General features: G+C 36.6%; 1 protein-coding gene across 1 annotated transcript in view; it reads left to right on the top strand.

The window, feature by feature from the left end:
- GALNTL6 (polypeptide N-acetylgalactosaminyltransferase like 6) overlaps positions 1–24,268 on the top strand; it is a 489,200-nt gene that overhangs the window by 166,947 nt on the left and 297,985 nt on the right. Inside the window, exon 3 of the mRNA XM_072862275.1 lies at positions 11,097–11,205. Coding sequence (XP_072718376.1) covers positions 11,097–11,205 — 109 coding nt within the window. The remainder of the gene's footprint in view (positions 1–11,096; positions 11,206–24,268) is intronic.

The following is a 24,268-nucleotide window of genomic DNA, read 5'->3' as shown; positions in this document are numbered from 1 at the left end:
AAATTGTCATGTTTCCAAAGACCTTGGAAGAGGTCTGCTTATCAGCTTCGTATTGTCTTAAGAAGGCTGAACAAGAATGTAAACCTGTCAATTATGTTTAATCGGCTTGCTTTCTGCGGCAGTCTGTGGAGTTTGTTTGAAAATCTCTTAGGCAATGGAAATTGCTATCCAATGGAAAGAATTCTTTGAGAGATCGAGTAACGATATATGCACTGCAACATCAGAAGCCTGCTGATAAGAGTTGGCACTTGCATTAGACCAGATTAGTTTCATTCAAGGTCTTCTTTAAAAGTGCAAGATAATAATTCTTTTCCAAAGTGGGTTCATTACAATGTTTTGTTTTCTTTAATCCAGTGTAACCTGAACTGTAAATTCCAAAATCGGGTATTAATGATGCATTTAATTGGTATGTTTTAATACTAGCTCTTGAACTGAGGGATGTTTTTGCAGGAAGAAAAAGACTCTTAATAGGAACAGTATTACTTTCTGTGGGTTTTTTTTGCATAGAAGTTTACTTTTTAATATAGCTAGTCTGGAGTATTTGTAAACAGATTAGCAGTATGTGAGACTCAGCAATACAATAAAATGTTTTCCTGCTCCATATGGGCATTGCCAAAAGCTTGAGTATTCTGCAAATCAGTGCCCTTTGGAACATGAATTCTGTTGTGGCATGGATAAGCAAACAGCTTCAGAAATACTATTTTCCTTCTTCTGTTTATAAAAATGTTCAGACAATAGTGTAAAATAAAAAGTTACTCTATTTCACCTGTATGCAGAGGCTGTTTCATAGTATGTTAATTTATCTATAGAGATTAGAATTTAAAGCTCATGGAAACCCTCATTAAAAAATCTACTACTCTTCTTGTAACAATTAAAAAATGTACTCACAGGAGGCTATTAGCTTTTACAAATACTCTGAGAGGCCAAATTAAGTTTTACCTTATACTGCAGTCAAAAATATGGAATGTGCTATCTCATTGCTGCAGAAACTAATTTTTTGTAGAAAATTTTTATTTAGTGCTAAAACATGCTGGGTAGCAAGTTTGGCTACAGTTGGTTTCTGCATCTAACCTTTCTTTTACAGTGTTTCTATTACAACAGAATATGCCAAAAAATCCAATTCTATTGAGTATATTGGTCAGCTTGGGTTATTTAAAAAAGCAATAATAAATGGTAGCTATTTTTTTCTAATATTGCTGGGTCTGCTGGGTCAGTGGTATCAGACTTGCTGAAAAGCTGATATCAGTTGTACCAGAGATTTGAAGAATGTTCCACTCTATTAATAAAATGAAATTTTTCATGAATGTAAGGTGCACCAAAGGAGAGCAAAAAATTAGAAAATGCTTCCGAAATCATTGTCGTCTCATGCAACAACAAACAAGTTGAAGTTTTCTCATTAGTGATTACTTAACTGTAGTGATCATTCTGTACTGTTTATAAAATGTGTTCAGTACTCTGTAAATGTCACCTAAGAGAGGATGTGTTTTTATTAAAAGAAATTCAAAGGCAAATTACTTTAGATGTAAGTTAGCATAAGAAAATATGTTTGTTAATCACCATTGAACAGATATCTCAAAGTGAGAAACAATTTCCTGCTTAAAACACCTGACACTTGAATCCTACAAAAGCACTTTTTGTCTTGAGTTGGTGCAGTGGCCAATACGAAACAGCATGATTCTTTTCATAGTGAAAATATAAAGACGTTATTCTAAACTTGAGGAAAAATGTGTATATGTGAAAAGTTTATTAACAATAAGCACTATTGTATCTTTATTATTCATCCTTGCAATATTGCAAACTGCAGTTCGTAAAAAAATTACTCAGTCCCCAAACAGTAAATAGATTTATCTCTGTTTCTTTTTTTTTTAATTAAATTTTTAAAAGTTGCAAAATTACTAACAATCTGATTCTTTGCCATGGACATAGGGTTTTGTTTTGGTTTGGGTGTGGTTTTTGTTTTGTTTTGTTTTTAAGAGAAAGGCTGTTTATATAAAAGAACATAATTATAATTTCCTATGACTGTGTGGCACATGTTTAAAAAACAAAACAAAAACCTATCACATAATAAATTATTTCAGAAGTCACTCACAATCATTGTTTATCTTGTTCATCAGAAGGGTCTTATGGAGACCTTTGTTGTTTCAAAAACCAACCAATAGCCATGCTGGCAAAAATTCTGCTGAGTCTCTTCAAACCCTTTTCATGTTTTTTGATGTAAAAAAACCCCCCCCAAACTTCTGAAAGAGGCAGTCATTAAAAATATGCAGCATTAACACAACATCAGGTATGATGTTTAAACTTGCCAAAAATGAATAGGCAAGTATGGATGCAGGCTCTTCTGCAAGCCTACCCTGTTGTGTTGGCAAAGTACTCTTGAGTTGAAGAAGACCTGGAGAAGTAGCACACTGTCAGCATGTGCTTAGTTAATTTAGATCTGTCATAGACGCTTATGTTACTTGAGTTTGGTTTCTTTTCACCAAGTTGGAATTGAGACAAGTGAAAATAAACCATTAAGAAAAGATTGGTTTAGGTGTTTTAGTTATTGAGCCAATCTGTCAGCAGCTTGGACCAGTAGGCAGAAAGAGGTGGGAGCTGCTCTCTCTGAGGACTCTTCTTTTATTATCCCTTCAGTCTAGACTCTACCTCTTGTCCTACAGTCAGTTGAAATTGTATCATTTAGGAAGCCAAGGTTCACTGCCAGACTTTGTAGGTCACCTTTGGCAATTCAGGGTGTTGCAGGTTCAACAGATATGGAGTCCAAACTCCTTCAGAATTCAGTGCATTTTATTCCCTGTCTGTGGAACTGGTAATGTCCTTGTCCCCATCTGAAGGGACTGGAGAATCTGTCATATGGGGAGAAGCTGAGGGAGCTGGGTCTATTTAGCCTTAACAAGATGAGGTATTTATACCCCTCTTACCAGTGGGTATAAATACCTGACTGCGGGGACCGAAGAAGATAGAGCCAGGCCTTTGTCAGTGGTGCCGAGGGAAAGGGCAAAAGGCAATGGACACTAACTGAAATAGAGAAAAATCTGTTTAGACATACTGTGATATGCCCAGGATAGCTATTTGGTGCTATTCTGTCCCATTCCACTATATTCTTTTGGGGATTTAGAATACTTTTGCCTGTGTTACCCGAGTTGTTCTTAGCAGTCAGGAAATACAAATGTCAACTTTCTGGTTGCTTCTGTTTTATAGGAATAAGAGATGCCAGCATGTAACTCATTGTTCTTATAACAAATTAACTGAAATTGCCATGGTCCATTCACTGAGGTGATAATGGATGTTTTGGAAATGTTAGATGTTAAAAGAAATGAGAAAAAAGTTTTTGAGGGTATTTTCAACATACATCAGAGTTGTGAAGCTCTGAACTTTCCTTGGGGTCTCACCTGATATAGTCAACATAGTAGGAGTCTGTGGACCCTTTTCCTGATAACTTGTAAAATACACGTGTTTGAAATTCTACATCCTGAATGGCAGTGCGTACTGTGAGCTCTTAATCCATGAATGATGGATGCAATACAGTATCTGTGCTAAAGAAGCTGTTAGTCTTCTCATAGCAATGTATGTTATTAAACATCTGTAATCTTCCATAATTTGATGTGATAAATCACAACTTTCCAGCATGCAAATGCATCCTTACAGAGTTCTCATTCACCCAGTGCTCAAGCACTCATACACTGGGTCAATAGGAAATTGTGATGTTTTTAAAACTCATGTTTTAACTTAGTTTTTTCTGCAGTTTTTTTTACTTTAACTATATAACCATAGTGCAGCAATAACAGCTTTTATACCTGTCTATAAAAATCTCAGTAAGGAAATGCTTGGGGAGCTTGGCATTTTCTAAATAACATTATTAACAGCTTAATTTGGAATTGATGGCATGATGCTACTGGGTTGTCCATGATATTCTAGAAACTAAAAGCACAGAAAGTCTGATATAAGTGTTTCAAAAATGAAATAACCTTGAGTCATTCAGATGTCGCAGACTAAATCAAATGCTGCCCTTTTTTTGATGTTCCAGGCTAATTATTTCTAGTAATGTAAATGTCAGTGCAATGAACACTTATTTGCTGTGGCATAACAAATAAATGGCACAGGAAATCTGAGCATATGAAGAAATTCATCATGTCCTCAACTCTCTATTATATTGCTTCAAGTCAAGGGTTTAGAAAACAATTCAGGTTTGTATTTTTAAAAATGTTTTAAAAGTACTTAAAAATAAAGTAATAAAATTAAAAGGCAGTAAGTATATCTGAATGTATTCTGGTTTTTCCTTCTTTTTGAAAGATTCTGAGCTTTAGAGCCTTTACCACCTCTCTTCATAGCAAATAGTAGTTCTCGACATTTTGCTGAACAACCTTTGCTTCATCCTCAGTGTCTTTCAACCTGATAAGTACATCTAGATCTACAGCAGTCGTAGGATGGGGTCCCTCAAATGTCCCTCTGGCTATGTAATCTCTCGAGTTCTCCCTGGGCATCTCTTGTACGTCCCTGAAGTGCCGCTCCGATGGGCAGCAGTTTTGGCGGGCAGTGGCTGGCCAGCAGCGGTGCGGGACTGACTGGAACCGTCTGAGTGGCATCGAGTGGTGGGTGCCCCAGTGGGCAGGGTGGCCACTGCCCACCCCCCACAGCCTGCCACTGCACCCGCTGCAGCCACTGCTCCCCTCCCAGAGGGACAGCGTCCCGGAGAAGGGCCCTGAGAAGCATGAGGCCTGGAGGTTCAGAACTATCACATGATATTTTCAGGCTGTGCAATGCCTGCTCTTGGTATGTCTAGAAAAGATCATGGTAGATCCAAATTACTAGGTGCAGTACTTTCATTTTATGGTGATGGGAACTTCACAGGCGCTTAAGGACTGTATTGTACCTATTCACTCTGCATAATACTTATACACAGATCTCAGTTATATTTGGTAGTTGGGATGTAAGCCCTTTTTTGTGTTTTAGTCTAACACTGAAGAGATACAGGAAAGGAGAGTCACATGGGCAATGTTCAGAGCTTAAGCATAGAGATGAGATGTTTGGATTTTATACCTTTTCTATAGATCAGGCTACCCTATATCAAGCACATCTGTAGGGGAAATAATATTTTGGTTTTCATCCCTAATTCCCTCAGCCAGTCACTGCACCAGAATGGATGTTCCTCATGTGTGGAAGCTGGAGAGCACTTGACTTCAAATTTTGGTGCTGTAGTGCTAATATTTCACTTTGGTAGTCTTGTGCTAAAATCTAGCATCAACCAAAAAAGGAGAAATCTTTCAAAATGAGTAGTTTTGATGACTGTTCCACCTCTTGGGGAAGAAGCTTCATGAGAATGTCTGTCTTCCTATGCTTGTAACCACATCAGAACAGAAATTTTGTAAATGGACATCTTGTAATATTGCAGTGGATTTATAATAAACATATGGTGGTATATCTAGTGATATCATCTCTTTAAAAGGTGATCCTTAACTTATTCTGATAAAGGAATTAATTTAATTGCTCAGTGGGTTCTGGTTTCTTTTTTTTTTTTTTTTCTTGTTGTCTTGTTTGGTCAGAGTAGCTGGTCAGGGCTTAGAGTCCTGAGAGTTATCTGTGTTAGGAGGATGGAAAAAAAGAAAAGTAAATTGTGTTCTACACAATACTGTTTACAAACATTATACAGAATCTTTTATTTCAAGAACAAAGGGGAATCAAACAGTGGTTGTTTTTATGCTTCTCTTGGAACATCCTTGAAGGTGTCTAATCTCAGTACTTCTTTACTGCTTTTCTTTCCCATGTGCATCTTTTCCTGAGCAGGAACAAGTGCATACGTTCTAGATAATCTTATTTCCTAAAATTTATTAAACAATTGGAAATGGTAGTGCTGATAAGCATATGATGTTTTTTTAAAGCCGTATTTGATTGTATATTGGTGTTTAATAAAATAACTCTAGAGCCAGTGAGCAAATCCTGAGGCTCAAAGTGAATCTGTAATTATCTCTTGGTTTTCTTAGAAAGGTGCATTTCCATTGATATATCATCTTCCTTTGCCTGAGTCCCCTCTAATTGTCTGTCTCCGCAGAGTGAAATTAAAAATAAATGAGTTATTCAATGAAGGCACTTGTTTCTGAGTTCGAGCTTTCAAATGTCACAGCAGAGAAGCTTTTTTTTCCCCTCTGAGGGATCTAATAGTCTGTGAGTGAGTTTTTTGATAATTGTGCTATTTTGGGGGCTTATCATATTCTCTGTAATTGAACCAGATGTTGAGTCTTCTCTAGAGGAGAAGGATCTTCTGAATCTGTGTAGTACTGTATCAGTCTTGCATCCCAAAAGGTTTGAGGTTAATGTGAAAATGAAATAGTAAGGCAGATGCTGTATGTAATGTTGCTGTAGGTGGGTAATCCCTTTTGGACCGAAACATAAAAAAATGCGCAACTCACAGCTGCATACTACATGTAACAAATGGTTGGATGATAAATTGTTGTAGCATTTTTTTGACAGCTAGTCAAAATCCAGTTCTTTGTATGCAGAGTGATATTTGCTATTGTAATAGTGCTGCAATAATAAAAATAGTTCTTGAGTTCAGGAGGCTAAGGGCTGTAGAGGCAGACTGCACTATTTGTGGGTGACTTACAGAAACGTTTTGGAGGGGAAAACCCTGAGTATGTTTCAGCTAATCAGCTGTGCTGGTTTCTCATTCCTATATATTGATATATCACTAAAGCATACATATAAGCATTGCTTCTAGATTAGGGTGAGGTACTGGGGGTGGGCAGGGGTGCCTGGGCCTTCTCCTTTCTCATACCTTGGTTTCCTCTGGAAAGACGCCCTACTGCATATGTTGGAAGGAACCGTAATGTTCTCCAGTCATGCTTCCCATTTCTTAGCCCCTCATATATACCAAAGAGTATTGCTGCCCTTGCAGTTACAGACACATGTAGAACTAAGTCTTCACACCAATCTTGCAGTATTGCTGCTATTTAAATATATGAGAACCCAGAAAGTGCAAATAACAAACAGGTATTCTCCAGAATACTTTGTCACCCATGATCTATGGCTCAGTAATTTGCTTAGCCACAGATTAATAATCCTTGATAAATTTTTCTTTTATGGGCTGGAACCCAAGTTTATTTGATTATTTGTTTAAATGTCTAAACTCAATTTTGTGCTGAAGTCATAAGTTATTTTATAGCATGAATTTAACAATTTTTAGTCTGGCTGCTCATATGTTACCCCTAAAATGAACAATTCCTTTTGTTGCCGCCTTTGGCATTCTACTTATGCGGTGTGATTAATTTTATTTCAGTTTAGCCCATCAGCTTATGGTTAAATATGTGTTCAGCAAAAATTCAGAATCAGGATCCATTAGCACATTCCATCTTGTGAAGTGACTTCATATTCACCTACTTGTCTTTCTGAGATTAACCGTAGAGGTTAGGATGTGGTTTCTGGGCTATCTTGTGCGTACTTACAAGTAGCAGCGCTATCTTGGTTATTATTATCTAGCCATTACACCAGATAGTCATAGCCTGTGTATAGCAAAACTTATTATTCTAGTTTGATGCATAATAGTAAATTATCAATGTATCCAAAAAGACGGAGAACTGAGAAAGAAAAGTAGAGAGTATGTAGTAAGAAGAAAAGGCTAGAATAAAACTATTTAAATTATTTTCTCCCCCCCCCCCCCCCCCCCCCCTTTTCCTTCCTTTGCTTACTTGCCAGCTGGAGATGCTTTAGAAATGGGGGCTCTTTGTCATCTGGAAGAAGGAGGCATGTGAGCACACTTAGATGTTAGATGGAGTTTTACATGGAGCCTTTTCACAGTTTTAAAACATTCCTGAAACTGTGTTTTAAGGTCTTTCAAAATGCAATTTGTTTACCCTTAGGCAGAAGTGAAATGGAGGAACCAGTTTTCTCAAGTGCTTTTGTATCTTGTTAAGCAATACAGCAACATCAAAAAAGAAAAAAAAATTCCTTCAGTTGCTGACAAGGGAGATAGCTAGTTGTGGGACTGAAAGCAGTTCCGATTTCTTCAGAGCTATAGAATTTTCACTGCAAAACTCTTGTTCTTTCCAGAGAGTTTGGCTGTGAAACTCTACATCCCTTCCTAAGCCCTATTTCATGCTCACTGCAGAAGTAAAACTCTAGTGTGCACACAGGGTGAATTTCATGAAGTCAAGTCCCTCTAAGGGCCACAATGTTCACTCCCCATTGAGATTATGCTGCCTGAATATCACTCTTAGGAAGCCACTTGTGAGGGCATTGTATTTAATTCCCCCCTACATAGAAAGGGTGTTAGAGCTGAAAAATCACCATGGTATTGATTTCTCTTAACAATATGTATTTTGATGGGAGAGAGTTAAGGGATTTATTGAAAAAAAAAAACAAAAAAAAAAAAACCCAAAGAATCCAAACAAACCGCTCAGTCATTAAACAAGGACTTATGATGGCACCAACACTACATTTTTGGATTTGTTTGTTTCCTATTTCGTCTTAGGGCAATATAACCCTTCCCAAATATGAGCCACAGCAAGACTTCAGTTAGCTTTTTGTGTATCACACAAAATTTGGATTTATATTTATCCTTTTGCTAGATTAATTTTAGTGAATGTATTTATTTAACTATATTATGCTTGCAAGAAGGCCCCCTGGTACATTAGACTTGTAAATGTTATCAGGTAAAGTAACTACAAGTAATTAATATTTTTAAGAGTATTGGCATCAAAATGCAAATAGGCAACAGGAAACCAGCTGTAAACCCTACTACTCAGCTTTCTTTCAGCGTGCTGCAAACTTGCTATTTAAATCACTATTTTTAGGGAAAGAAGCCAGCACAGGAATAAAAGGTCACAAAAGTAAAGTTTATCCTGCTTTTGATAGTTCTGATAGTCTTGAATTTTTGGGACCAAGTGGTTCACACCAGCTATATCTATATTGACAAGGGATAGAAGTTTAATTGAAGCCAGTCTGTCTGGGCCTGACTTTTAAAGCGCCAGTTAGTGCTTCAGAGTGGATGACTTTAGGAATTTGGGCTCAAGAATCACGGTTAACGCTGTTGCAGCCTACGTTCTACCTTACGCTTCTGACTTTAAAAAACAAGCAATTTAATATTACTATTAGGACATTAGCATTATTTGAACTCAAGAATTGTTGAAATTAATGAGTTCATTTCAAGGACTCATTAATGTGAAAGGTTAGATATTTTGATAACATGAAATAGTTTTATCAGGATATCTTCAGTTCTTCTTCAGTCCTTCCAGGTGTGAACCTCTGACTTGTATTATATTAAAACATGACAACAGAGTGTTTTATTGGAATATGTCCGCAAAAGTTATAATAGAGGAATAAACACAAGCTTGATTGCATTTTGGTGATATGTAACATAAGTTACCTTTAATATCAAAACTAAAAAAAGTAGGTCATGCTAGCAGAATGTGATAGATTTTTCTCAGTAACTCAGGGATTTATTGGAGAGCACTGGGCTCACAACACCTTGCCCTGAATATCCAACATTCACAGAAATATCAGCTGACCCAACACAGTGGTTTTATGCATGGATATTTGTCAGCCAGGATTTCTAGCATCCTTTGCTCAAAGGTAACCAGTCATGCCTGGCATTCCTCACTTCTTGCTTTTGACTCTGAAAGCCTTCGAATCCCAGTTTTAAGGATGGCTTAGCTACCAGGTCCACATCATGTAGCTTGGCAAACCTAAAAAGAGAAACCCTAACTGAAAATGCTGGGACAACTTCACTTGGAGCCACTGAGTAGCATCCAGTTTTGTGCTGGCAGTAGTATAAAATCAGTAAGAGAAGATGGGTGAGTTGGAATGTTCATTGGGTTTACATACTTCATACATGAAGTTCAGAGCATTGCTCTTACATATGCATAAGATTTTTGTAGAGCTTTCAGTATTTCCTAGTAGAAGGCTGATTAAATCTTGCTTCCTCGGAACTGCCTTTCAAGTGTGTTTTCACATACCCTTCAATAACAACATTTGTAACATGCATTATAGATACACCATTCATTCTAGGCAATTTACTGGTTTAAATCTAGAATTAACAGAACTAGAGTTTTCATGTTAGTCCTAAGCAATGAATCGCTTCCTCACTTTCTTCAGCACAGATACAGTAGATCACCATCTTATAAAAATTTTCTCCACTTTTTTTACCACATTTTTTGTAAACTAAGTATTTAGAAAAAGGCTAACTTTATTTGAAACCTTCTGCAGCTTTGTACTACTTCCTATAGATCTAAATTTTGTGTACTTCTAATGTACTTGTAATGGTACGTTTCTGTTTTATTTTTTATAAAGTACCAGTATTTGGCAGAAAGAATGAGAAAAAAGAAAAGCTCTGGAAAGACAGATTCGCTTAGAAGCAAAAGGCAGTCCTTAGCTTTACCTGAGAATTTGGAGTCTGGAAAGGGGAAGTCAACATACCAACTGCATGTTGCATGGAGGTTTTTTTGTTGGGTATTTTTCTGGGAGATGCATTTGTTTGTTTTTTTCCCCTTATCTCTTACCATGGAGAAAGATCTACAGGATTTTAAAGTGTTTTGAGGGTCTCTTTGCTCTGTGTCTGATGCAGTGAGCCTGGCCATATGTGAATAGCAATAACTCATCATTAGCTATTCAAAACAAAAACAGAAACCACAACAAACCCCAAACAAACACCCCCCACCCCCCCCCCACCCCCCGAAATTAAAGGGGAACATTGGAAGGCGCTGAGTAACTGGAACTCCAATTTTGTACTAGTGATAGTTTAAGGAAAAAATCAAGGTACTTTGAGTTGAAGGATGAGGCATCTTTGAAACCTGTTCAGTTTTAGTGGTCCACTTAACTTCCATGAGCTTCTTGCCAAGCAGTCATAGCAGGACACTGCTGGAAAGAGAAATGTTAAGCATGAGTTGTTTGACCTACTTCAACTGATTTTTTTGTCGAGAAGTAAATTCATGGTTTTCTCACCCTATTTAGAAAAATAGCTTAATTGACCACAGTAAAGTTTCAATATTTGCATTGAATAAACTGAATGTTTTATTTGCTTGTGCCATATTATAAGTGTTCTTCTGTAATAATGCAAACCATATATGTATGTATATATTTATTTGTTTGTGTGTTTACTGTTTTCACAGACGCTTCCATTGGGGCTGGGAGATGGACAGCTCTTTACCTGGACTGATGGCTTGAAAAGGAAGGACTGGCATGATTATGAAAGCATTCAAAAAGATGCTATGCGTTCAGGTATACATAAGTTCAGAGCAAATTTAATTGTTTTATTCATTCCTTCTCCATATTTTTTCTTTTAAGTCAGCTAAAAAGCATTCCTAACAGCCTTTTTTTGATTGCAGCATGTCACAGGGACATAGTGTTCTGAACTGAGGGGTCAGACCAAGCACAAATACCTTATCTCTGAAAATAGCCAAGTGAAAATAAAAATAATGTGTTTCATGCTAATAGCTATATAATGATTGGACAAGGAAATGGGCAAAAATATTATTAACAAAATATTTTTCAGGTTGAAATCAGTTGTTATACTGTGACCAATTATAAGCAAAAGTGTTGGTTTCCAAAGGGACATATCTTACTACTGAAGCTGAGTTGTCCTTAAATCAGCAAATAAAATCTGAGCCCAGTACCTATAACTGTCAAGAACATCCAAGGTTATGTTAGGAACAAACTTTGACCCTTTTACCATTGTCGAACTTGAATCCTTTAGTTTTGCTAAAGCTACTTCACTTCATTCTGACAGTCTAAAATTATTTGAAAATGGAAGCAAATTGTATTTGCAGGTACACTGAAGGACACTTTGTTACAGTGAGTAATGTAATTTTAATGTACCTTCCTGTGCTGTATGCTATATGTGCAAAGAAAGGTTTGTGTTCCTCTTTCTGATAACAGAGCATGTTCAGATTTCAATCTTTCTTTTATAATATAATTTACAACTATTCAACGTAAGATGAATTAAATTAAAAGGAAGGAAGGGAAACAGCAATTGAACTGTACCTTAATCAGTGTTTGAAAGTCATTATTTTACAAAGGCCAATCTACTATTATAAAATAAATTATGCTGTCTTGATCCTACTGTCAGAAGACAGCCAACACCTCCCCCAGAATACCTTTATAACTGAATGCAGTTGACAGATTCGTAAGACTTGGTAAGTACTTAATTTTGCAGGGGCCTGAACCAGTAAAATATTTCAAGTGTAGGTTAATTTTATAAACCATTTTTCCCTTTCTCTTTTGAATCGTTTTGATCACTGTCCTGGTTTTGGTGGGGATAGAGTTAATTTTCTTCCTGGTATCTGGTATAGTGCTGTGTTTTGGATTTAGGATGAGAATGAGGTTGATACCACACTGATGTTTGAGTTGTTGCTGAGCAGTGCTTACACTAAGTCAAGGACTTTTCAGCTTCTCATACTGCTCTGCCAGCGAAGAGGCTGGAGGTGCACAAGAAGCTGGGAGGGGGCACAGCCAGGACAGGTGACCCAAACTGGCCAAAGGGATATTCCGTACCATATGATGTCATGCTGAACAAAAAGCTGTGGGGAGTTGGCGGGGGGGCGCGGCTGCTGCTCGGGAACTGGCTGGGCATTGGTCAGCAGGTGGTGAGCAATTGCATTGTGCATCACTTGTTTGGTTTATTCTTTTATCACTATTATTATTATTTTCCCTCCCTTTTCTGTCCTATTAAATTGTCTTTATCTCAACCCACAAGTTTTACCTTTTTTTTTATTATTATCTGCCCCATCCCACTGCGGGGGAGTGAGGGAACGGCTGTGTGGTGTTTAGCTGCCTGCTGGGTTAAACCATGACAATCACTAACTAAAAAAACTATCCTTCCCTCCCACATGTGCTTAGGAGGAAAAAAGGTGGGGAGGGGGATGAAGTTGTTCTAGGCATCTTAGGAGTTGTCAGATCAATGTTAATTGTGCTCCAAACTGCTAAGTGTAAAATGACAAATATCTAAGAGAGAATGTACAAAATAGAAGCAGCATGTATGTAGAAACATGCATATATGTAGGCAATAGGACATGTTATCTGGTTAGAATGGACCTTTTTGAGGGAAATGTACTTTTGATTCCTGAGTATGTAATGTGGACCCCATATGTTTTGGAAAATAGACAGTAATACTTATGATTATCTCATGGATAGCTATAGCATTACCAATGAAATGCAAGTCATTGCATGGAGTCAACTAAGAAATTAGCAAAACATGTTATGTAGCTCTGTGATTTCCAGTCCTACTCCTAACATTATAACTGTAGTAGAACGCCCTAGTATGTGAATATTTTTTCCAGTAAGCTTCTATTCTTGGTAATAATAATAATACACGAACATAAAATATTCTGACTTATTTATGCTTTTATTGGCTTCCTTGTGATAGCGTTTGCTGAGTTTGACCATTTAAGAAATCTTTTTTAATGATTTCTATCTGTCATTATTATTCGTTAGATTAAATTAAATTTTAAAGATTTTTTCTTTGAAAATCACAATATAGTAATACAAATGCAAAGCTAGAGTATCTCAGTGCACTCTTTGGGGACATACTATATAATTTCTGTCCCTAATAGCAAAACAAAATACAGCTGAAATCAACTTTTAGTTAAAAATCAATCTGAAGGTATGAAAATAACATCAGTGAAAGGGCTTCTCAGGACATTTCAGAAAAGGCAGTCAATGCTCATTACACAGAAAAGAAGAAAAGACTGAAGTCTTTTGTTAATTCAGTTTAGCTGTTTATCTGTAAAGCTTACAATTTCCTAAGCACTGGGAATGTGGATTTCGTAAATCTAATTATGGAGAGGTGCTAGTTTCTCCATGGCTAGTTTTTCTGTTTCAAGGCCAAATATTTTGTTCCCATTTTATTCCACCAAATTAAAACCGATGTTCTTGAATTTGAGTGGTCTCTCCTCAATGGAAATCTTTCAAATTATTTTGAAGTTAAAGAGGAAAGCCATTTGCAACACCTGCAGGAAAAATGGCGCTATTTGTATTTATTTCAATTATTCTAGCTCATCTTTTTTGCCTCTGAAATTACAAATGATCTTGCATATAAATGCTGAAGTGAGCTCATGTTACTTTGGGTTTTGTGGGGCTTTGTTGGACCACCTGAGGTTCAAAGGTATGTTTATGGTGTTTCTACCATTAGTTCACATCCTGTTACCGTGATGATGGTACTTGAGAAGGACTGAAGTGAATAATGGAGTGGCAAGGCTTTACCTGTATAAGCTCCTGATGTAGCCAAAACGTAGTCAATATTCAAAGACTCTTGCAGAGACAGAGGCTTCAATAACTGGTACTACTTTGTCAACTTCTCACTTATATGGAATTTGCTCATGGTCCTTCTAAGGTCAGTTCCCTTCAGCTGTAATTATTTGTTGAAGTCCTTTTGAGTGGAAAACACCCATGTGGGCTTCCCACCTGAGAAAACGAAGGATGGTATAGATGCAATCACATCGTAGCTGCTGCTTACTGCCACTGTTCCATCAGTGAGGGTCTGAATCTGTCTGGTGTCCGCTTGTGCTGCACATAGTTTTTATTTACCGTTCTTTGATAGCTTAGAGTCCCACTCCGTAGGATATCAGTTTTACAGAAGAAGGTACATTAACTAGTAGCTACACATGTAATCTAAAGACCTGTGATATGTATTCATGGTGAGTATTTCTTGGGATGAGGTGCTTACTTTTGGAAAAAAAGTAAGAAACACACACTTTACTTGTGTGTTAAGAATAGAAGAAGCACATCTGAAGCTGTTTCGCATAGCAAAGTCCAGGCAAGCCTCTTCAAATGTGTGTAAGATTACACCTAGACTTGGACATCAGATCGTCTTTTTTAGTGCCCTTGTGGATTGTTATTCTGTTCTCAATGCAAAAGCAACGTACTCTTACTGGAGATACATATATATATATGCGTGTGTGTGTGTGTATTCTACTCCACTGCTAATGACATTACAGAAAGAAATGAGCTCCTCAAGGAAGTACACCAATGTAAGATATCACAGGTGGTATGGCCTGTAGTTAAGGCAGCAGTCTGCGAGTCTATAAATTTAAGTATACTTTCCAGTTTTCTCACAAGTATTTCATTTTCTCTGTGATTCGATTTCTTGGAAAGAAATAACACTTTCTGGCTCTGTTAAGAATATTGTAGGATATTGCTTCTTACTGGTGGAGAAAATGCAAAGCAGTCTTTGGAGTCAGAATTCCTTAACAGCTAATTTGTCCAACAGACATATTTTTTCTGTACCCTAGTAAAAATCTGTAAATTAGCATGTGGTGTGGGACTGCACTGCTATCAGTTTTGCTTATCACAGCAAGGTTCAGTGGGTTACGTACAGGTTTCTCTGAGATATTGCCATGATCATACTGATACTGTTACACAGATGCACAAAACAGCAATCAGCTCCTATACCTATGCCCAGCTGTATCTTGTGTAACAGAATACCTACTGTACAGCCACCACTGAAAGGAAATTATCATCCAGTCTGCTTAGATTTTCCTCTCTGACTTCAAACCATGTGTCATTTTGATTTGGAAAAGAAAAAAAACCAAACAATCCAACTCAAAATCAATAACTTGCATTTTCTGAACTTAGCGGGACACACAGATGGGTTAAAAATTCTCCACTGACAGATCTTCAGATACAGTTGGCATGTGATGATTCCTTCATCTCTAGAAATGATGATGCAATACTGGCACAAATGGTTACAATTTAATAAATGATTTCTTGGTAGTCAAATGCAAGGTCAGTGAAATAGATAATTTGGGCCATCCCAGGTAGGTCATTTTCTTGCAAAGATGAAATGACTTGGGGATCTGCAGGTTACTTGTGATTATTTTCTGCCATGAATGAAAAAACTAAAGTGGTCCTAGATAGATATGAAAAGAAATTAATTTACATGGTACTGGTAGAAGTATTAGTCAGTCGATGTAGATGGAATGCCCAACCTTTCTTAAGGAAATTACATATGGATCTTTGCTGAAAAAGAACATTACATTGAAAGCATCATGATGGTTAGTGTTGATGTTTTCCAATTCAGACATCCCAATTTTTATTTAAAAATGATGCTTTTTCTTGGAACTTGATTATTGTAAAATCCCCAAAATGGAGGGTTTTTTAAAAACTGAGTTATTTTTAAATCCCCCAAATTTTTTTTTTCTTTGTCTAGAAAAGAGGAAATCAGTTATTCATATGTTCCTGTTGCTTACCTTACCTGTACAGAACTTTTAAAACTCAGAGGGCAGCCAAGTGAGGCACAGGAATGATACTGGTCCAGGTGATTAAGAGATGAGTTTGTTATGCTTGAGAAGTTTCCCCATACTTATTTGTATTAGTAAAGGTTGTTCTTAAAAAAAAAAAAAAAAAAGCCAAGAAAAACAACAAAAAACCCAACCACACTGAGTCACAGTATTGAAGACATTTGTGCTGGATTTTGTGCTTTGGTTTATGTTCTTTAAAAGGTTCACCAAAGAGCACCCCTATTTTAAATGTATATATAAACTCACTAACCAGTGCCTACTCCCTCTGTTATTTGAAGGAACAACTACACCTGGATACACTGTTCATTTAGGAAATGCATTTCTTGCTCTTTTCAGATACTTCGATAAATAACCTTTCATATAGCCAGATTTGTCATCCTATACCTATTGTCATTGTATTCTATATTTAAAATTTCTAATTCTGTCTGGAATCTTCACAGTTCTCTGACCGCTATGATAGAATGATTTTGACAAGTTAATTGTATATTTTTTTGGTATGCTATGATGTTTAGTCTTGCTTTTTTATTATGAGTTAGGAAAAGCACCGGAACTACTTCTCTAATACCAATTAATTTGCTGTTATACTTACAGCTTATTTCTCTTTCACAAGTTTTTAATGCAGTTTCAATATTTGCAATCTCTCTGAGTGGAAATAAAACTTGCAAAACAGTTCTAAGGATTTTAGTTGGCTAAATTTGATACATGAATGCAAGAAGCCAATAGAGGAAATGTGCTGTCGAGTTGCCGAAGTACTAATTGCTATACTGTCGGTAGAACAGGGAAGATAGCCAATTAGTTGACAGTTATCCAAGCCCTGATTTACTCAAAAGCAGAAAGGAGCATTTAATGACTTATATTAAATATACTGCTCATCAGTACAGAATAGACATAGTGAAATGAAAATTATTTCATTCAGTCATCCCAATCACTTCCATTTTTCTCTGAATATTATTCTGCCATTACCTCAAAAAGCAGTGACTGAAATACAGAAAAAGGAATGCAAAAGTTTACCTTAAAAGAACAAACGAACAAAAAAACCCAAAAATCCCTTCTTGACTAAACAGTTCTGATAGATACTTTAGGAAGAAAAAAATAGAAGTTTACTTGTTTCCACTTTCTGAAGTAACCCATTAAGTCAATCAGATTTACAATGGAGGGGGTGGGAACAGAGTAAGCTAATCAGAGAAACTGACTTTATTGGAGCTGATATGTCATGCTGTCTTTTTGACAAGAAATCAGCATTTAAACTAAGAGTTGTTTCTATTAATTTAGTTTCCTCTGGGAATACCACTGATGACATGCCTTGATGAAGAATATGCTTCATTTGCATTAAAAAATATGAGAACTATAAACAAATGCAAATCTTACATCTGTCATCATTTTTGTTTTGGCAAGTAGTAAACAATGTCTTATGTATATCAGAAGAGCATTCTTGCATTGCATTTCGGAGTTGTGAGTGCACCCTGTGTAAACGCAGCTTGTGTTGTAATAACCTAGGTCGCTACCGGTATGGGTATTAGTCCAGCTACAGCAACACTGATTGTATCAGCGAAGTGTAAGTCTGCCTGCATCTCTGGATATAGACATCCTGGATGCTGAAGACCCTGATATTGGCATTTATCAGCTGCTGAGGTGGCAAGCTTCTTTGTTTCATCAGATTTCCCTACTTCCCTTCGGTTGTCTGGGGAGGGTGCTGAGGACATGTCTATCAAGATGTTCATTTCAGGAGCATGGCAACTGTTGTGGCACCAAGTGGCCGCTGATTTTCCAGGCTTTCTCTGCAGAACTAGGAGTCTGAGATCCCTGAATGCTCCCATGAGGGATGAGATTCACAGGAGAGAGCCGTGAAGGCCGAGGGTAGTAATTCTAAAGCATCCATGAGAAAATTCTGTTGATTCCACCTCTATCTTTATGTCCTGGGTAGTGAGACTAAGTCTCCTAGAGATTCAGACAATGTCATTGTTACTCCGTTTCTGAAAGTTCTTGTATCTCTTTCCCTCAAGAAATTCTCAGCTGTATGTGCTCATCAATTACGAGTAATAGCAGTAATGATGAATTACAGCCCTTCTCAGATAAGAGCAAGGACTCACATGTGTAATTCTTGGGCTTTTAAAGAAGTACAGATTGATTGTTTATATTTAAATATGGTGCTATTTCTGATCATGAAAAGCTATTTCCAGCTGCAACTGATAGCTTTCCCATTGTAAAATACTGCAAAAGGGGAACTGGAGGAATAGAAAAATGGAAACTTTCCAGCTGAGCAGAACTGGTGGAAAACAAAAAATAAGGTTTAATTTCTGAACAAATTTTTATCAATTCTATTAATTAAATTAATAGCCTATAAAGTGATGTAGAAAGATTGCATAGTGCAAGTTCTGTAGTGGTTTTTTGTTTTCAATTTCTGTTTCACATTGTTTTGGAAAGGAAACATTTCAAAGGACTATTCTTTAAATACTGTCCTTTTTTTTGTTCTTTATAATAGTTTGGAGATATTTTTGACTGCTTGCATATGTATGCTGAAATGATTATGTTCTATGAGGGGCATTGAAAATTCACCGTAATTGAAAGTAAATTTCTGAGAGAACGGTAACAGGTAAGGAGCTATGTTTATAGCACTAAATATAAATTTATAAAAACCTTTGTCTTCAAAAGATACTAGTTAAGGAATTGATAAAGTGACTTCTAAGATGTGGCTGTCAATATTTTGATATTTCACTGCTGAGCCATTTTACTCCCATCTGCTAATATCTCAGAGGAAACAACTTCTAGAATATACTGTATCACCTAATGGTTATCCCAGCAGTTATCAAGCCATTTGCACACTCTTTGTTCCTCCTATTTGTATATTTAGATAGCATGTGGAAGCCTTATGTGGAGGGAAGGAATGAAGATTTTAGTTCTGTCCTATGTTCAATATAGCCTTTACCTTTCTGCTTCTTCAAAATGTTATCTTGACCGGGAGAAGGGGATTTTAAAGATCTTGACCTTTACATGCCTCAGTGCAGGCATTTCATAAAGATTAGTTCTATAAACAAACAGACAGTATGTTCTATAGTTCTACAAACAAACATTCATACACATTAGTTCTATAAACAGACTAAACCAAGACATTGAAAAAGAAGTGTGAACTGTATATGTTTGTGATGAAAATTGAAATAGAATGAAATTGTATTTTGGGGGTGAAATGTTAAAAGGAGGCAGAAGAATCAAGAGTGCTTTTGTACAGCAATAAAAAGTAGTGAACACCTGAGATTTGACTTCTGTGTGACCTAAAGAAAATGTGCACTGGTGATTTTTTTTCCATCACTTCTGTTCAAGAATTTTTGATAATAAAGTGCAGTAGAATAATTTCCCCAAACTTGTGTGGTTAATCCTTATCGTTTTGAACAGTGCCCATTCTTAAATTCAGAAGAACTTGTCAAAGCAAAGCCTAGTGCCAGAGTGCCTTTAGAAGATATGAGGCAGCATCATACAGAAAGCAACATTAAATGTAATTCCCTGTTGGTTATGAAAAAATTAGTTCTGTGATACTTGTACAGATAAATATAATCAAAGTTGTGCAGGGAAAGAAGCATATACTAAAATATTGATTTACTTATACCATATTTCAGATGGGATTATACACTGGGAATTCTGTCAGCATTATATATTAAACAAATTTACTAAATTTAATTTAGGCTTCTGAACTTGCAATTCCTTTAGAAAGAATTTGAGACCTTGCAATATAATTGGAAATGTAGTGGTAGCCAAGTCTCAATAAACAGTCATAACCTAATTGTTCATAGAATTAATCACGAATATGCTTCATGCAGTTTACAATGTATTGTTTTGTAAAAGGGAAGAATGTTCATTGGTTTATCTTAATGCAAGTCTGACATGATTGAAAAATTCTAAAATGTAATGTTAATCATTGTTTGTCAAGGAGATGGCATATAAAGGATATATAATATGAAAGAGATGGTTACAAACTACTGCAGTTACGTAAAGTGTTTGACATATTAAAACACACTTGTTCTGTAAATGTAACGTGCTCTAGACTGTGATCTGATTCTACAACTCTTACTCAAGCTTAATGGACTGGATGTCCTATTGAAGACAGTGAGACCAGATTGGAGCCAGGTGCCAAGCACAAATAAGGGTATTATACTCTCAAATATTGATTTGGAAAGAGAATTTTCAGTGATGCCTTCTCCAGAAGTCTAAACCCTGATATCTAGAAAATACGGCTTGTTTTGTTTTTTTTTTTTCACAAGTGCTTAAGTTTTTCCCTGGACGACTACAAACTTGCTTCCTCAGATTGTGAAATGGCATCTCACAGTATTAAGTGGTGATTTGGGGTTAGTACACACCCCCACTAGACCTCAAGTTACAACCTGATATTACACTGCTGCAGAAGCAGCCAGGAAGTGTAAGGCTGTGGCTGTATGGCATTTGTCTCTGTCGGAAAACTGTGCACATGATAGAACTAACTCTTCCCCCTTAAATTGCTATGTAAAAAGGAGTTTATGTGTGGCTGTAAGTCAGAGTCAAGCTTCCTTTTTAAAGCACAATGACTCTGTGATCTCAGTACTCACAGCAAAGATTTGAGGCACTTCTTGTGGTTGAAGTTAACTAGATTCTTACCCTGTTCTTCCCTACCTCCCCCCACGCCTTTGAAAACTCATCAGTGATACTGCTTACATGTAATTGGTAAGTTAATTTTTAAGGACTGCCAGAGAGGCCAAGGAAAGGGGAACAGAGTTCATAATAAATCCCTTTGACTCATATTAATTAGAGCACTGAAAATGATCTTCAGTGTACCCATCTGTACTGAGCATTGGCATGTTGATTTTTACCATGACAGGCAGAAAGAAAATTGTATTTCCAGTAACTTGGCAAGAAATGTCTATGACTACGCTGTAAACCAAAGATACATATTCTAGCTTGTAACTAATGTCCAGATTTCAAGAAGTGCTCTGTTATAAAAATTGTTCAAGTTGCTAGTCTTTCATCTTTCTCTATAGTTTCACCTGTGGGGGGAATGGTGGTGTCAAATCCTTAACAGACCAAACTCTCCTCTCTAGTACCTTCTCCCCTTGTATTTGAATGTTGATCTCAATACTTACACAAGTTTAAAAAGAGAGAAACAAACAAGCCAAAGCAAAAATGAAATTTAAAGAAAACACCAAGAAGCAGATGCCATCTGCCAATTAACTTGTGATATTCCCAAGTATATTGTCACCCCTTCTGTACAGTGGTGAAGATCTGTCAGTGGATTCACGTCAGTATTAGTGATGAAGTGCTGATGTTAGTGATTGTGTTCAATGTTTAATACTTGTGGGTTTGGTAGAGTTTCTACCTGGAAGTAAGTGAAAAAGGGGGGAAACTTGACTTTAGAAGTTTGGGGTTGTTGGGTTTTTGGTTTTTTTTTTTGGGGGGGGGGGCAGTGTGTGTGTGTGAGGGGAGATCTCAGCTTAAATCTGTCTTTTAATTTGTCACTTGCAGTCTAGGAAGGTGTTTTGGTTTTGGACACTGTTAGCACCCTGTTGTCTTTCTCCTTTTGGTTAAACTTTTTCAGGACTAAGTGAAATTTAATAGGAGTTCATCCATAGATACTAGTTTTTCTTTCTTTTTTTTTTTTTTAAGAGAAATACATTTTGTAGTAATTCTGCAAAAGGAATTTTATCTGGATAGTCTTCTAAAACATGTGGCTCATTTGCAGGGAGAGTTTGAAATGAAGGCACAGCTGAGAGACCTTCAGATTAGACCTGTCTTTGTGTGGAAGGAAGAGGAGAGCTCTATCAACAATTAAACCGAGTTGGTTGTCTCTTGTGATACCTGTAAAAATGATCAAGTTTGTCAGTTCAAGGCAATTACTGCTTGACTCAGTGGCACAAAGAAACATTGTTTTCTTTTGTATTTCGTTTTCCAGTTGTTGCTTGTTTTGCTATGAAAACCCCAATTCAAGGAAGAAAGGGGGAAATGAATCCTGACTAAACTGTGGCAAAAGAGCTGGAACAAGTACTTGACAGCAATTACAGCATATCAAGACCGTACTTTTCAGTTCAGAAGCAATGACAAAAGGGAATTTTTCCTTACTACTTTTGTGTTGTCTTTTAAGTTTAAAACATGGAATAAGCTGCTGTCAACCAGCTTTAAAGACTATCTCTTTTAAAGATTTAAGGAAGACATTCCTTTAACCTGAATCCAAGTCAAAAGACCCATAAGAGGAAATTCAGTTTTAAAGGTTTGCCAAATGATTGACCAAGACTCTTTTTTTGGTCTAATCTACATAATACTTGAGGGAATTTGCTACCAGTGTAGTATGCCGGTGCCACGTATTACCTGCACCCTAGTCAGTAAGCTTGTGCGTTACAGACTTCATTATCTAGAATAACTATGATTATAATCACAAGCATGCCATTCCAAAGAAATTAGAAAGCTCTTTACACTCTAAAATTCACCAGTTGCTTTCCTTAACATTCAAATTGTTAACGTTCTTCAAAGATTATATATAATGTATTGCTGTATGATACTATCTATGTGCTTCTATTTGAATGTTTTTTCATGTATGGAAAATACAGTTTAGCAGAGGACATAGTTAAATTCACCAACATAATTTTGGATTATTTTTTAGCCTTTTGGCCTTCAAAAGGCCAAGATATTTGGATTTAATAATCATTCCTAAAAAAACCCAATAAATTGTGCCTACTTTCCTGTGATAGCTTTTTTTCTTTTGAGGGTATGAATTAAGCTTGCACATACAAAAGTCTAGTATAGTTATCACAATGCAGTTTATGACTTAAATATGTGTAAGGTGACTTTCCTTTCGTCTCCTTCCTGTTTTCATTAATCAAGCTGACAGAGGAAAATTATTGGACTGGTGAAACGATTTGCCTGACATCCGATCAATATATATGAAAAGGTAGAGATATATGATTGTTTTGCTATAGGCACTAGCCTTATAGACACTAGCTCATCAAATTATGCTCTGTAATCACTGCTTCTCAAGGAATGTGGCTACCTTTTGGCTGTGGTTATGTGACACAAAGTTGTCTGCCCTCCATGCTTGCAGTGGAGTGGTATCTGGGAGAATCTATCCTCCTTCTAACAAAAAGAAAGTAAAAAAAGAAACCACATTTCTAGGAGTGGCATTTTGCTCTGCCAACCTGCGTGAAAGTTCTACTGTCTGCAAGCTGGAAAAGACCTCTTTTTCTGGGCAATCTTAACTAAAAGGCCTGCAGGTGATGTTGAAATGTGAGTAGTAAGACTTGTCATGAAATTCAATGGAAAACAAACTAACTTTAATGCTCAGATTTAAAAAAAAAAAAACAAAAACAAAAACAAACCAAGGTATATTTTTAAATTGCATTATCAGTATTCTTAAAACATGGAGACAGTCTTGCTTTTGGTATTTGTCAGTCAATTTACTCTGAAAAGAGGTTTATATTTTTATATTTTTAATTGATACCTAAAGTAATTTCAGGTTACCCTCTTTTCAGGTTACTACTATTTTACATGCTGATTAATTGGATAGCGTGTATGTGTTTTGGAAACTTTGGTCAATGTCTTTGAGGCTACTGATGCTTCTGGTTGCTCCTTGCATTATTGTTCCATGGCAGCTTACAAAAGGTGAGACTGATCCTGAAGCACAGTGAGTACTGGTGTTTAAATAGGGGAAGGAATAGTCTCCAGAGGACAAGATAGCGGACATTAAGAAGGTGCTGATTCCCTTGTCCTTCCAGGTCTGTTTTCCTGCTCTTTTGAAGGAAAGGCTGTTCTGGTTATTGAATACTTTGAGTGACTCTTCAGGGATTTTGTAGTTGAGAGACTAATCTAATTTTAATATTGTCACGCAAAAATTAAAAGAAGACTCTAAATGAATAACATGTTAGTTTATTTGTTTTTTTGATGTATTGTGTTCCCAGCTTTTACTAGAGCAGTTATACTGGGAAGAAATCCAAACTTCTTATACTTCAGAAAGAAGAGTGAAAGCTGTGAGCTGTTAAAGTTCTAGAGGGCTGACATTTTAATTAGTTACTGTTAATCAGTAAGTTATACAAGTTACT

The sequence above is a fragment of the Ciconia boyciana genome, chromosome 5 (genome assembly GCF_034638445.1).
Source record: "Ciconia boyciana chromosome 5, ASM3463844v1, whole genome shotgun sequence".
NCBI classification, from domain to species: domain Eukaryota; kingdom Metazoa; phylum Chordata; class Aves; order Ciconiiformes; family Ciconiidae; genus Ciconia; species Ciconia boyciana.
Note: the sequence above shows the minus strand (reverse complement) of the source record. Positions and strands in the feature narration are given on the sequence as shown.